General features: G+C 36.1%; 1 protein-coding gene and 1 long non-coding RNA gene across 3 annotated transcripts in view; one reads left to right on the top strand and one right to left on the bottom strand.

Annotated features, from left to right (window-relative positions):
* Positions 1 to 779, bottom strand: part of LOC100535964 (uncharacterized) — a 38,784-nt gene extending 38,005 nt beyond the window's left edge. The window contains exon 1 of the long non-coding RNA XR_012388031.1: positions 662 to 779. This is a non-coding gene — a long non-coding RNA (uncharacterized lncRNA). The remainder of the gene's footprint in view (positions 1 to 661) is intronic.
* Positions 1 to 15,972, top strand: part of skap1 (src kinase associated phosphoprotein 1) — a 52,970-nt gene that overhangs the window by 1,117 nt on the left and 35,881 nt on the right. The window contains 3 exon segments of one of the 2 annotated variants that reach the window (NM_001080011.2): positions 436 to 541; positions 2,277 to 2,302; positions 2,499 to 2,615. The exons of the other annotated variant lie outside the window; for it this stretch is intronic. Of the exon segments in view, the coding sequence (NP_001073480.2) occupies positions 436 to 541; positions 2,277 to 2,302; positions 2,499 to 2,615 (249 nt within the window). 2 annotated transcript variants of the gene reach the window in all.

Here is a 15,972-nt window from a genome sequence, read left to right on the forward strand (position 1 = left end):
GGTACATTCTAGTGTAAATAGTTACTTTGCCAAATTGTTGTAAACTTCAGCGTTATGTTGTTGAACCAAGAGTAGGCCTACAGACTATTTTATGAGTTTATTAGTTTTGGCCTATTCTTGTAACTGTTTTGCTTTGCAGTTTAACTGCAGATGCATACATTTTATACAAAATGATACTTCATTAACAATGCTATTGTGACATTGTTATCTTTGTTCTGACACAGACAGGGTGGCTATTGTCATCTACACATTTTGACATTTACAACATTTGCATTAATACAGGGAAATCTGGGATTATTTGCATAGCTCAAATCATGTATACCCTATTGAACACTGAAATACCATGTGGGATAACAGTCGCAATTTGTCTGCCACATTTTAAAGTACAACAAAAAGTTTACTTGCGTTGTTTTTTATTTTCATTTTTATTTTCAGACTGTGAGCTGTTTGTTTTTGAGATCCTCCATGATGAGAATCTCAGTATTGCAGCTCGAGAGTCTAGGGAAATTCTCCAAAGAAATTTTGTTGTCGTCCAGAAAAGGTAAGGGATGTCACAGTATGTTTTATTCATGTTCAAGTATTAAAACATTCTTGCTCCTACTTGTTTGTAACTTCACAGTGTGGACTACAAAAAGTACATTGATAGAATCAAATTGTTTACCTCTTGGCATTCTCTGCTCCCAGTCGAGTTACAAATGATTTACAAAAGTTAAACAGACAGGAAGCAAATTGCACAGTTCCTCTATTGTTGTCTTTTTAGAAGCACGGAGTACAATTACATTGCTTTTACACGCTGTAGTGGTTTTGTGGTTTGCTGCTCTGAAACAAGGTGTTTGCAAGGAGAACAAGCATACTTTTTTTCTTTTTAGCACGAGGTTGCATGATTACTTAGCTCTCAGTGCATCATTTGCAAGTGCACTGCACAGTTTTACACATGCAACACATGCATGTGTTTATGCAGAAACTCATCCTTCTTTCCTTCAAACACCTCTTCGATTGCTTTAGAATTTGTAGAATGACTTTCAATTGCAGACCTGAAATATTTATCCTTACCAGTGGTGTAAAGTAACACATTACAAATACTCAAATTACTGTAACTGAGTAGTTTTTCTTAGGTATTGTAATTTAATAAGTAGTTTTAAAAATGTGTACTTTTAACTTTCCCCTGATTACATTTTTAGTGCAGTATTTGTACTTTTACTCCTACTTTCCTTCAACCTGTGGTCACTACTTTATTATTTCTTGTCTATGGGAATTAGAAAATTCAGTCCTGTAATTCCTGTCAAATCAAATCACACATAAAAGGTAAATCACATCATAATGAACTACCTCAAGACATGGGCGATTTATAATTGCAGCAAACTGTTTGGAAGCATTAAAAGTGTCCAAGAAGACGTCCAAAATCTTTACACGCATTGACCCAAAGCCTGTTTAGATGCATGTCACTGATGAGAAGATGACGGATGTTTACTGTATGATGACCAAAATGGCCTTAAACACTCAGCAGACACAAGATGTCAACATGACATCAAATTGAAGTTGTACCCCAACATCATGGGGACGTTGCATTTGGTTGCAAATGAAAATCGGTTTGACGTCAGAACTCAATATCAGGCCAAAGTCAATGTCCAACGCCCAACCTAAAATCAACGATGTAAATATAATAATTTTACAGCTTGAAGTTGTGTGGACGTTACCACTGTGACAGATATCAGATTTTGGATTTTGGTTGCCATACCTGATGAATAAATCTCAGTATTTGACCTGAATATGACGTGGTTTAAGATGTTTGCTCGACATTGGATTTTGGTCACTTTCTAACACAATCTAAAATCAACCAAATATCAATGTCATTTGACGTTGTTATTAGACATATAAATAACATTGTCATTAGACGCTGTTGTGTGCCTGCCTGCTGGGCAATAACTAAATGCACTACAGAATGTTGCGTTTACACACATCCACAAGTTACATGTAAATGCATCAGCTTTTCACAGTGTAATGCTCACTACTCTTGAGTACTTTTGAAAGGTCTACTTTTTACGCATACTTTGAGTAACTTTTTACAACAGATACCTCTACTTGCACTACATTTTTAGGCAAGTATACTGATACTTTTGCTTGAGTATAATTTTAGTACTATTCCACCACTGATCCTTACTAAAAAATATAGTACAATGCAAAGTTAACCATTATTTTATTAAAAGGTTTATTTGTTTATAAAGTCGTTTTATAAACTTTCATTTCTAAACACACTTCGCTATCCTCTTTTGCAGACACCCACAAGAATTTCCCCACAGACGTAAGTGAACAGCTGTTTCATAATTCTAATTAATTACTCTGCGAGATTTCCGTTCAGTCTTTCCCTGAACAATGGTTCTTTAGAAAACTTGTTGGTTTCACAAAAATGATTTTCCTCCCACAGTCTCTTGAATCCACTCAACAAAGTTTTGCACTTTTGTAAATTTTATTGTATTTATTTATTTTTTTTCCCCTAGTTGAGTCCAATCCTGAAGATAGTTCAGATGACAACCGCAGCTCCAGTCTGGGACGCTCTGCCCCCTCAGATGATATGTCAGTGGCCTCTGACTACCAAGATGAAGGAGGCTCTGAGCGTGAGTTGTAGCTACTCTGTCTGCATATGAGTGTTTACTCATATTTCTAATGCATGTAAGCTGTGATAAGCCAAGACAGGAAACTTGTCTAAAGCATCTTTAGCACATTACTTGTTGTGGGGGTTTCACTGGTAATGATGAAATGCCCCAGTGGAGGTGTTTGGTAACAGATCACCCTCTAGTGGATTCCCACAACTCTGCTGCTTGCATTGAGGAGTGTTTGAAGTGGGAATTGGAGGGTGGTCTTTTACCTCCATACAAAGGGGATGAAGAGCTCTCTCTAGTGGCAGGCAAGCATGATGTTTCAGCATGGGTTCTTGGGGTTAAGCTGTGGCATGTTTGCCTGTGTTTAACAATGGCATGGAAATGTTAGCTTACTTCCCCTTTAGACGCAAAGTAAATTTACACTTGTGTAGACCCTAAAACGAGCTAGAATAAAATTCAAAGTGTGAAGAGAGTTTGAAAACAAGATGCTACAGATTAAAAACAGCATGTCAGAATCTGTGTTTTGTGTTAGCTGATTGTTTTTTTTACTGACGTGGGCAGTTTGCAGTTTGCTTCAGGCCAGAACTGTGACTGATCATCCCCGACTCCTCTCTAACCAGCTGGTCTTGAAACTCAACCCTGTACCTAAGGGGCATTTTATCCATTTTCTCTTCTTTATCACTCATCATACAACTGACAATTTTCTCAGAGGAATCAAAACCCTGCAGCTTTGCAGAAAATAATTTTAAGAAAAGGACTGATTCAATAGCATTGATTGCTAGTAGGCACAATTTATCGTTTGAGCATCGATATCAGAACTTGTGTTTCCGCAATAGTCACATCGCAAGATATGCAGTGTTGAGTTGGGATTATAATTAACTAGAAAGCACAGGTCAAAACATGTAAGATTTGTGGAAGCACTGCAGAATTTAACCATAATAGAGTCAAAGTTTATCATCTGCTTCTTATTTTAAGGCCTAGGACATTGAAGAGACTTTAAATAGTGCATTATTATTATTATTATTCAATTTTAGTACCTGAATGGTACTCTTACCGGAAAACCATGAAGCACTATTTATGTCACTTTAACATTTACTCGAATGTGTTTATTTATGACTGTAGTTTGTTTAAATTTATATTTTACTCACGTACAAAATCATCCCAATCAATCTAAATTAATCACTTTGCATATAGAGCTATTAAAGTCATCTGGTGAATTTGTACTTCTGTGAATAATATACTGTTAAGGTCAGAATTCTTAGAATTTTTTTTCTTTTTTTTAAAAATTCTCAAATGATGTTTAACAGAGCAAGGTAATTTTCACAGCATGTCTGATAATATTTTTTCTTTTGGAGAAAGTCTTATTTGTTTTAGTTCGGCTAGAATAAAAGCAGATTGTAATTTTAAACATACATTTTTAGGTCAAAATTATTAGCCCCTTTAAGATATATTTTTGTTCTGTTATCTACAGAACAAACTATAGTTAGGCCTTCAAATGTCACTTTAAGCTGTATAGAAGTATCTTGAAAAACATCTAGTAAAATATTATGTACGGTCATCATGACAAAGATAAAATAAAATGGTTATTAGGAATGGGTTGTTAAACTTATTATGTTTAGAAATTAGTTGAAAAAATCTTCACTCCGTTAAACAGAAATTGGGGAAAAAATAAACAGTGGGCTAATAATTCAGGGGCGCTAATAATTCTGACTTCAACTGTATATCGCAGAGAGACAACTATGACAATGTCAAATTTTTCCAATATCTTGCAGCCCTAATTTTTAGCAACCAGCTCTAAGATGTTATAATCTGATAAAAAAAGAGGATATAGTCAGAATTTGTCTATATCTATTTAAATATTAAAATATTCTTAAGAAAACATATTAACCAAGAAATAAATGTCAGGCTACTCACACAAAAGCATAAGTCATTGTTTTTGTCATGCATACATCTTGTTCACTGACTCGAAACTTCACCACCCTGGTGAAAATGAATTCTCCATCATCCCATTTATTTTATATGTTGTTTGCAATTTAGCAAAAAAGGGGTCAATCCTGGATGTGCTCCTTTTATTCACTTCTTTGCTAGAAACGGCATATAAGTCAAAGAGGAGTAACTTGCAGAAGATTCGCATCATGTCGCTCTTACAATAAAGATAATGACCAGCAAGGGCAAGTGCAGTTCAGGGTTCATGTTTAGTTCACCAGTTGGAAATCTCACTTCAAGCCCTACAGGAGGACATTTGAGCATCTCACAGCATATAAAATTAGAGACAGGAATATAATCATGAAGATTAAGGTTTGAATGTGCACCTTTTTCAGCAACTTCAGATTTGGTCTGTTTTCTCATTTGCCTTTATTCAATAATGGCGCTTCACGCTGAGAGCTTTTTTTTGTTGCTTGGCTCAAATGTATATGTAATGTGAATGAGCTGGTATCCTTGCATGCTGATATTTTCAAATTTACCCTATTGTAGTGGAGGGTAAATATAGTTCAAGCATTCAATTGCTGCACCGTTACTCGCTTCGTGATGTCACATGCCTGCCTGTGTGAGGAAGGGGAAATTGACTGTGTCTTGCTTGTGCTCTAACCTGACTGGAGGACGAGGCAGCAGTTGACTTGTCGATGGGTGGAGTCAGTGTTATTTCATTTAGCCAGCGCTGCCTCCCTGTCTCCAGAGGGAGGTTTGACACTAGATTTGTTATAGCTGACAGGAACAGATGGGCGCTCTATTGTCAGGGCCCCTGTCTGTATGGTAATGTGAACTGAGTTTCACCCGCAGACCGCACGGTTGACCCCTCCGTGCCTGCAGCCTCGTCTGGATGACAGCAGCCCTGCAGCCGAGGATGGGAAGCCCAGGGCAGGAGGAGCTTCACAGTGGGGTGGAAATGTTGCCAGGTCAAGTTTAGGAAATGCAAAAGTAAGAGAAGAAATGCTCTTATCACTTGGAATGGCCTGGTTGAAAATATCTGATAACTAAAAAAACAAAATAAAAAAGGATAATTTTATAACGCATACACAACGTCAGTTACACTTATTGTTTCAGCAATAAAAATATTCCAGAGAAGGTGTATGGTTTGTTAGTGTGACTGGAGCTTGTGTGTTTAAGAGGCTAATATCAATGCATGTCCTATCAAAGGCTGCACATGCTCTGGGCTCTTTGTGTGCACTGACTTGATTTATGTCCAGAAACAAAAGCCCCTCTCGTTTCTGTTATCTTACCCCACCACAGCTCTACAGGCAAAGCTGGAAAAGCCAATCAGGAAGGGGAAAAGGATTCAGAGTTAAGTTGTTTCTTTATCGCAAATTAGATCATCGAGATGTAAATTTGATTTTTTTTCTTCAAGATCTTAGAGCCTCTAAATTAATGGATGTGTTGGCTAGAAAATTGATTGTAGTAATGAATCTCTGGAGAGTCCAAAAAGAGCATGCATCAATGAAAAAGACATTTTAGCCTGGCAATTAAGCGACCCCTTGCAAAGTAAAGTGGCCAACATGCAAATCCTGTTTTTGTCATCATCACATTTACTGTCAATAATTTTAGTTCTGCAGCCTGATCTGTCTTAATGCAGTGGCATGTGGAGTCATGCAATCAAAAGCACCTCACGTGACCTCACTTTTGAGTCATCGTCAGCTGGTATTCGTCCACATAACCTCTTAACTCTATACAATTTGCAGTGAGTGCTCACACTTTGAGTGTTTCTTCCTCCCTACAGTAAACTTTTGACCCCTGGGTCTTGTTCTGGTCATTCCGTGACCTGTCTGAACTCTGTCTAGGGCAACTGAGTCTACATTATTGACCCCAGTTGCTATAGAAACAGTGTAAATAAAACAAAGTTTCCCTGGCTTGAAGAGAAGTATCATTTTTGTTTTTTTTTAAAGCCATCTTTTTCTAAACATGATTAATGTTTGGATGCACTTAGAAATAGTCAAATACGATGCATTGGCAGGCTTCACAGGGCACGGTAAATGACTTCAGCAAAGATGACACCATCTTTCCTACACGCTGTCATTTTCCCACCCTCTGTTTCCCTTTGCATTAATTAATTGAAATAGACTCATATTAGACCAGAGCATCCTTAGTGCATCGCTGCTTCTGCCTTTCGGGTTCAAAAGTTCAGATCTATCTGAAGGCTCCGATGCTGCAGAAAATGCTGATATTCACTCACGCTCTGTCTCTCACTCATTTGTAATTTCACCCAAACACACTCTCACTTTTCCTCCTGCTCAGTAAACTGATCATTCGGAGGAGATTTTCAACCGTTAATGTCATATCATTGTCAGTGGCTCTATTCATTGTGCGGTGATGAGTCAACAGAGCATGCATCACTACATTCATCATGCGTTTTCTTTCATTAGTTAAGAAAATATTGCCTCTGTGTTCACTATAATATGTCTAGCTCTAGTAAAAGTTATTGTGGGTGAGGAGAGAAAGGCTTTCAGGATTTGCAAGGTATGAAATGAGGAGAATAGGAAGTCACAACCTTGAGTGTCTAATCTTCTTTGCAGCCTGTCAGTATGGCAGACAAATGGCAAAACGATTCAATGCTGCGGGTTCAGCTAGAGGTTAGCCTTCCCAGGTACCTCCAGCTCTCTCTCTCTCTTTCTCTCTCTCTCTCTCTCCTTACCCATCTTGCAAATGAGAATTTGATTTTTCTCTCCACTGGATTCCATTTCTTGAGATTGATGAAGTTTCGATGCAAGGCCCAGGTGGCCTGATGCTTTCATTGGGAAACAAATGAAAGCGTGTGTAGGTGTGTTCGCCTGTACACCCACAGGGAAAGAGTGCTGTTCAAATGTCTTCTGTGTGTCTTTTTTCTAAATGTAGATTTGGCAGCCAAAGTGTGCATGTTGCACTCTTAATGCTTGCACAATTTTCATGTTTTTTGAATAAAGATCTTTATAGTCATAGACATAATACATTTGACAATTCTCGCTCTCTGTGGTTCTGTTCGACTGCAATACTTGGAATGTTTTCACATCTTTAAACTGACCAGAAGAACTGTTTTTCCATTAAATGTCTTTCTACCCTCTGATTTGTCAGCATGTGTAGGTATCATTTATCTGTCCAAAATGGAAAATATTATGCTAATTGCCTAATTTACCATATGCTTTCTATTGAGTGTTGAAACATGTAATAATCATAAAAGAGTATTTTCCCCACATGGTTCTGAACTTGAGTAAGGAGCTTCATGAGTGAAAGGCTATATTTAAGTTTGGGAGGTTTAGGCTGGCCTGGTAATGCAGTGTGTGTGTGTGTGTGTGTGTGTGTGTGTGTGTGTGTGTGTGTGTGTGTGTGTGTGTGTTATATAAAACACAGCCATCAGTAACCACTCAACCAAATAATTTCCATAATGACTGGCAGGTCCATGATATGACAGATTTCAGTGTTTAAAAGAAAAAAAAACTTTCTGTGAAGTGATTTTTGTTACAACAATGACTGGCTGCAGTCCACCAGCGTCTTGAGCCAATACAAACACTTCAAGTTAACTTATCCTGCTCTCCTAAATTTTATAGAGTAGCATAAGATGGAAAATTGTCTCCAGATTTTTGTTTTGTGTATAATAAATTGTTTAAAATATAGCACAAGTTGTATTTTTACAAGAAGAACATTGCTCATGTATGGCTGGATTAAGATTGCAGATGTGTAACTGTTGGCTCTGCTAGTTATACCATTTAACAGTTCAGCGTTTGATCGTTGTATTTATTTACTTAAGGACACGCGCGGTTTTTCACGATTCACACTGTCGGTCTGGCCTGCACGTGCTGCTCCATAAAGCATTTACAGGGGAATTAGAAAGGTGTTTATAGAGACCATGTGAAATGTGATGTTTTTTTCTTTCTTTTTGATTTGTACATATTATTCTGATGTTTGTGTATACGGGCCTACATCGAGTTAGAAACCAAAATAATAATTATAAAAATAAAAATAACCAAAAATAAAAAAATATTTTAGTTAGGCTAATTTTATTAATATTTGGCAAAAAAAAATGAGAAAAGAAATGGGAAAATACAATTATAGTTGGATTATTTTAAAGGATGCATTAACGCCATTATTTAATGTACTTTTAATCTTAAAGTATTATCTGATATAGACCCGAATTTTCAATTCCATGTCGCTTAATTAATAAATATTGTATCAATCAATTAATCATTTGCTATCTATCTATCTATCTATCTATCTATCTATCTATCTATCTATCTATCTATCTATCTATCTATCTATCTATCTATCTATCTATCTATCTATCTATCTATCTATCTATCTATCTATCTATCTATTCGATTTACAAAAAGGTTATATAGGCCTAAGTGTTTTGCAAAGCGCTTGATAAAAAACGTTTTTATTACGTATATTGAAGAATAAATAATTCAATCTTGCCTATGAAAGTTTTTGTGTAACAAAAATGAGAAAAATAATAAATTACATCCTTAAAAAAATCCTAATTTACGCGTATTTGCCTAATAGTCTTTTTAAGCACGTGTTTCTGTTTTTAAGTTGATATTATTGAAGTCATTGATATTATTTATTATTTTTTAACGTTTATGGCATCTATACATTTGCAAGAAATCCAAACCGGGGGGAAATTGGTATAGCCTGTAAGGACCAGACAATCTAAATGTCTATATTTATGAGAAATAAATTGAGACCATTTGTATTAAATATAATATTTTATTACTAGAATTACATTTTTTTTATTCGTTTTCGTGATATTTTAGGTTGTTTTTACGCTTGCCATCTTTAATATTTCTCCCAGTTACTCGCAGTCAAAGTTCAGTCTTAAGAATTCACTGTTCACTTTGCTTCAACCCGCGCCCTCTGGTGGGCTTTATTAGCTTTTAGCAGTTGTGTAACTGAAGCATTTCTGGATGTATTTACACCTTTTAAATAAACTAAGGACGCTTTTAGTCTATGATGTCATGCTATCGAATTTCATGTTTTGCTAAAATGCGAAATCTGATTATTTCTCACTCACTCATTCTAAGTGAAATAAAGCAGAGCCACAAACTCATTTCTGGAGTTTATCAGCCGGTCATAAATACCTGTGTGGCATACATGTATGCGAGCGTTAACAAACACGTCAAAGTTTACGACCGTAGTGCATTCCTCGTTTGACCGATGCTCGATATAATGAATCTTGATTTGCCGTCCGCAGACAGTCGACACGTGTCCGCTGGCGTATTTCATCGTTCCTGCATCAAAGTTGCTCAAAGAAAAGACAACAAACAAGCAGACAAGAAATGTAAATAACGAGTTTTCCAACAGTAGGCTATTTAGAGAAATGCTTATGATGTTAGGTTATTTAAATGTGTCTTCTCACTGATCGTATATATTTTAAATCAATTGCTAAAATAGGAAAGCCAGAATTATTTTATTTTATTGTATTTTAAAAAAAGCATTTAATATGTACTGAAATTAGCCTACATGCTAATAATAAAACAGGTCGTATGTGTGTGTGTGTGTGTGTGTGTGTGCGATGCGCTAATCTCACAAGGAACTTTTTGACACTCACACTCTTTTTTGACACTCATGCGAGTAGTAAATTATTAAAAAACACAAAATTAGGTTTTATCCGTAAAACGTAAAAATACAAAATAATTTTTGTGAGGGTTAAGTAAGGTTTACAGACAGGTTTAGTGTACAGAAAATATTACTAGGTCAGTATAAAACATATAGTCTGACTACAAATATATGCATGTCTGTCTGGCAATGTAATACGGTCTTTTTTGGTTCAAAAGTGTTTGGTTATTTTAATATTTAAAAGATTATAAAATGCACCTTTTAATTGTAAGATAATGTGTGAGTAATTTGAAATAAAACTAAAATTGCACAGGCCTATCAAAGCTATTATTTAGCATTTATAAAATGATCAAATGCAATTAGATCTGATATTGTTCTATAAAATTCAATACATTTAAAAAAATAATCTAAATCAATTAATCAGTTAATTAAATATCACAAAACATTTAAATTTAAATTAATAAACTGAAAATACCTTAAAATACTAATATTATAAAAAATACAAATACTGATATAATAAAAATTCTAACATTTTTACAAGCTAAATTGTACTTGCACCTCAGAAAACAGTTCATCCCAAAATACAAGACTCCCCGTTCCCCATTTTTCTTCTTATAGCAACGTCTTAATTTCTGATTGTAAATAGATCCAAAATTATACTGAATGGTTTATAGGAACAGCAGTAAAACTCCAGTAGTATATTTAAAACAAATTAAATAATTAACAATTGTTTCAACATGTTGATTATCATATAAGAAGTCCATTTGAAACTATTTATGTTCAACACCAAATTGTTAGATAAAGATCTGTACATCCAGATCCTTTTAGTTTTTCATGTAAAATTTTTTTTTAACTTTTCCCCCTTCTTTGTAGCATTCATTTTAAACAGGAACCTGCTCATAATTCTTGCTGAAGTAAACACACTCTCGTTTTTATCGTACATTCATGCTTAGTTATTTCATTTTTCTTTGTGAATTGGCTATAACCGACAACACCGGATTCCAAGCTTTCTCATGCCTCAGCTCCACCAGTTTAAGTATATTTCCACATCTCGCCAAGCTCATTTTTCTCCGCAGCCGTGTGTGATGATGACACTGCTTTTGAGTCATATCTCCTCCGGCTGTCGCACCTCAGTCCACCTCTCTGCCATCTCAGGATTATAGTATTCGCAGTTAAACTTTTGAATGGATGTCATAATATATGGGGGTAAAATTTATAGAGCTCCGGTCTCTGAACGGAGGACCCCCTTTGCTTTCCCTGCTCATCGCCAGACTATAAATTCTCCTCTTGTACGGTGCGCCTCGTCAGTAAAGGAACAATGTTGTGGCACTAAAGCATGCTAAATGGTTTCCCACATCATGTGTGAAGCCCACAATTGCGCCTTTAAACAGGGGCCGGCTAAAGGTCCATCCTGGAAATCTTGCAAATAATAAGTAATACTGCAAAAATGTTCAGGGGCGGCATGATTTCCTGTCTCATGTTGTGAATAACAGATCCTTTTCATTCAAATCAAATCAGTTCTTGTTAAGGACAATTTAGAGAGGTGATGTTCAGTCGAGCCGTTCACCAAGGGATCTTTCTGTCTCAGTCTTTCGCTCCCTCCTTCCTAATGCCTTTCTTTCTACTTTCTCACCCTCCTAATGTTTGCCATGCGCAGGCATCGCACAGAGGCCACTGCCTTTGCCTTTAATGAGGAAAAATGTGTCAATTTGCTGTTCTGTGTGTGCAGTTTGCGTATTGGCAAGTGGTACGGGGGGGTTAAGGATGCTGGGAGTGCTGCTTTTTTCTAATCAAGTGCTGTACAGGAGAGCGCAGTAATTCGGCTCTCTCCATCTCTCCCTGATCAGCATTCCTCCCCTGCCTCTCCCTGCGGCCCCCCAGGGACCCTTGTGCCTTCTGTTTCACCTCATCTCTGAGGTTCATGCCGAGGTCAGGCTGTGTGTCCTGTACACACAAGCACTTCTGGGAGACATGGATATGACATCGATCTGATGTAGATTTCTTGCAGTGTATACTATACTTTAATATACTAAATATGTATTATATTTACAAAAGGGATTTTACATACATAGAAAGTATCCAATGTCCAATATTTGTTCAAATAAATTTCATTATCATTCAGTTTAGCAGACGTTTTTATGTAAAACTGAAATAACATTCTTCTAGTGAACCGTATTTAATAATAAAAATGCCTTTAATAGGCATGGTTACTAACCAGTTGACCTTTTGAGCATAGGTTATTATTAAAATGAAAAACTCAAAATTTAAATAAATTTTAAGAAATGAAATACAAAAATACTAAATTGTTGTTCTAAATTGTATTTTATTTTAAATAATAAAAATGTCTTGTTGACAAATAGGAAAATCTGATTTGGAAGATAGATGTATGAAAACCTAACAAATTAATTTTATACATAAGTCATTTAATTTGTCATCTGAAGATTGTTCTTAATATTGGTTTTACATAACTTTTTGCTATATGAACATGTTGCACTGAATGCTGTTTTGGTGGGCAAATCAGATGAACATAAAATAAAAGTACACATTATGAACAGGGAGGATAAAATGTGCTATATTTATTTATTCTTTATTTTCATCTTTTATATTTGTCATCATCTTATGCTTTCTTAACCATTAATAATAAGTAAACCTGCTAATTATAATCTCCAGTAATAATACCTTTAATTCTCATTGGTCTATTACAGTGCTTTGACGCCTAATTTTAGTTTTAGTAATTAATTTTTAAATGTTTTCCATTTATTGGATATCAGCCATAGCATGAATTCAGTATGCAGTGTTCAGTACGCAAATGAGATCTTGGTGATTGGATAGTAATCATTCAGGGACACAGTAAATCAATTCTGTTAATAAGTTAGTGGCCTTGAATGTTGTGCCGACTGAATCTACAATAAATCATTGCATCATATCGATGGTCGCTTTGGAAATGTCAAGGTAAACGTGTAATGCACTCATGCTATCCTAAATGCACATATGTTAAGAATATGAAAAAAAAAATACATTTGACACATATGAAAAGAGGGGTGACGCGGTGGCACAGTAGGTAGTGTTGTCGCCTCACAGCAAGAAGAACGCTGGTTCAAGCCTCGGCTGGGTCAGTTGGCATTTCTGTGTGGAGTTTGCATGTTCTCCCCACGTTCGCGTGGGTTTCCTCCATGTGCTCCAGTTTTCCCCACAAGTTCAAAGACATTCACTATAGGTGAATTGGGTAAGCTAAAATTGTCCTTAGTGTATGTGTGTAAATGAGATTGTATGGGTGTTCCCCAGAGATGGGTTGCAGCTGGAAGGGCATCCGTAAAACATATGCTGGATAAGTTGGTGGTTCATTCCACTGTGGTGACCCTGGATTAATAAGCTGAAAAGAAAGTGAATAAATGAATAAACATATGAAAAGAAAAACACACTTGCAGTGCCAGCACATATAAGTACGGCCCTCACAAATCTCTCTTTTCAAGAGTTCACACTTAGATACTGTTTGACAACTTGTTAGCAAGTTAGCAGGTTTGTCATGCTGTCCCAGGAGAGAACTCTGAGCTCGGAGATAGTTGAGCCCAGGGCTCCCGCCAGGTCCATAGAGCATGTGAGGGGAGTACGAGATCAGGTGTTCTCGAGAGCTCCCCTCGGCAAAAGAGGAAAGGAGGAGAAGGGGTGGAAGGGGGGTTTCTTCGGGAAAACGAAGATAATGGAGTAGTTCTTAGCTAGGTTACTTATAGTGAGTTTGGATCGATCTGATTGGCTAGCTAATGAGTGTAGATGAATGGCCAGCTGCAGTCAATCATATCACATGCTCCTCTCGAAATTAGTTTGTGAAACTTCATTTAAATTCATATTTTTAATAGGTAGCTAAACAATATTATATTTGAGAATATACATTAAATTAGTCAGTACTGAAGCCAAATCTTGAGCTTATCTAACAAAATGACTTTTGATAACGGTCCCAAAACTAGTAAAGCTAAATTTATATGTTATAGAAAAATATTAAATACAAATAAAAAAAAAAGAAAAACAAGAAAGCAAAAAATTAGAAAAATTTGATAGGTTGTAATTTATTTTTGCAGTATTTTGAGATGCCAAGGACAATGTACATATCTGCAATTGTCACAAAACAGATCAAGTATAGGGATAAACACAACCTGATATAGTTTGAAATGAATGTAATTTGAAGATTTGTTGCAAAGCTTAACCATCATAGAATTAAAGTTTAAAATTTGCACAGTTTTGTTTTCTGTTACTGTGTTCAAAGTGAGGTTAAAGCATTCAAGCAATAGAAACAGATTACTTGCATTTCATGTTTACAGTGAAGACTGTGAAGTGTTATTTTACATTTGAAAAATTTAGTTTAAAAGGTTGTAATTTATTTTTGCTGAATTTTGCTTGAATTGAATTGTATTATCTTTCAACTTCTAAATATGTTTGGTGACTGAAATATTATTTTAATAATTATGTTTAATAAATCTGTTTAGTTTAAATGCACCAAAATACATTGCCTAATTTCACTGAGAAATTCCATAAAATGAGTTGTATAAGATGATGCTTTTTTATTATATATTTTTGTAACATGATGAAAGTCCACAGTAAATTAAATTGTTTGGAAGTCTTAGATTTAATATATCCACTCAGAAGTAGATTTATTATGCAGTTTAAAAGATTACCTAAAAGATTATAATGCAAGCTGTGGTTAACGAACTTTTGTCAGGCATCTTAAAATGAACAAAAACCAACTTAAATCTGTAAACAAAACAAGATTTTGACAGACTCTGCATCCATCAGTACTGCCTGTGCCCTGTCATTGACTCACAGCCACTCAACTGTGATGCTATTTAATGCTGTTTTACATTAACTTCCTTGGATCATTACGGCATCAATCAGATTTTTATAGCTGGATAACCTGCTGTGCTCATAACATCACCTGTGAGCGCAATATTACGCATGTTGTTGAGGGTGTTAAATGTGCACAGATCCCAGCTTTATTATAAGATATCCGAGCTTATGACAAACGCTAATTAATTAAATAGTGTATGAGGTTGTTTGTTCACCACTCATTTGAGACCGGCTGCTCTCTCTGTCAAATCCGTTTTCCGTGTCATTGTTACAGAAGGGTTTTCTGCGAAACGAGTCCGTGTGGAGTAAACACAGCAGTGCATTGGCGCTGGCAGGCAGTGTGCTGTGGACTGATAGCAGTAGCATGACCTGGAGCTCTGCCTATACCTCCATGTTGCAGAAGGAGAGAGAGTGAGGGAGAATAGGCCGGACATCTCTTGGTTCTCTGGTATCCCGCTGAGCTCCTCTCGTGGCATCAGTCCCCTCTCTCCCGCTGCCGTGGCACTGATGAACGTCCCTCTGTGTGGCACGCTCGATGCCTCACTCCACCAATCTCAGCCTGCCACATCGCAGAGGCCGTGCCATGCATCACCACAAAGCGTCTAGCAGCCGCGGAGAGTGCCTGGAGGAAAGTCATTAGCTTTGTGTCGCTCCTTTTTTTTCTCTCTGCTCGTTTTTCCTCAAAAATAAAGGTTTCAAAATGCTTTTTAGTGATGCCATTTTGGGTTTCTTAACAAATTGTTTTTAAAAGATCATTTTAATGATCGAATACATTTTATAACATAAAGAACCTGCATTTTAAAAGTTCTGTAGTTGTTTTGTTTTTGGATTTTTTTTATTAGTTTTTGCAGACAGAAAAACAAGCAACAGACAGACAAACCCATCTTAAAACAATAATCTGTGCAAATTGTAAAATAAATATATATATATGATCTACAAAAAGACACAGCAATGGATGTAAAAAGAGAGAAAAAAACTTACAATCTACAGAAATTAAACAACACTATTAGTC

The sequence above is a fragment of the Danio rerio genome, chromosome 12 (genome assembly GCF_049306965.1).
Source record: "Danio rerio strain Tuebingen ecotype United States chromosome 12, GRCz12tu, whole genome shotgun sequence".
Classification (NCBI taxonomy): Eukaryota; Metazoa; Chordata; class Actinopteri; order Cypriniformes; family Danionidae; genus Danio; species Danio rerio.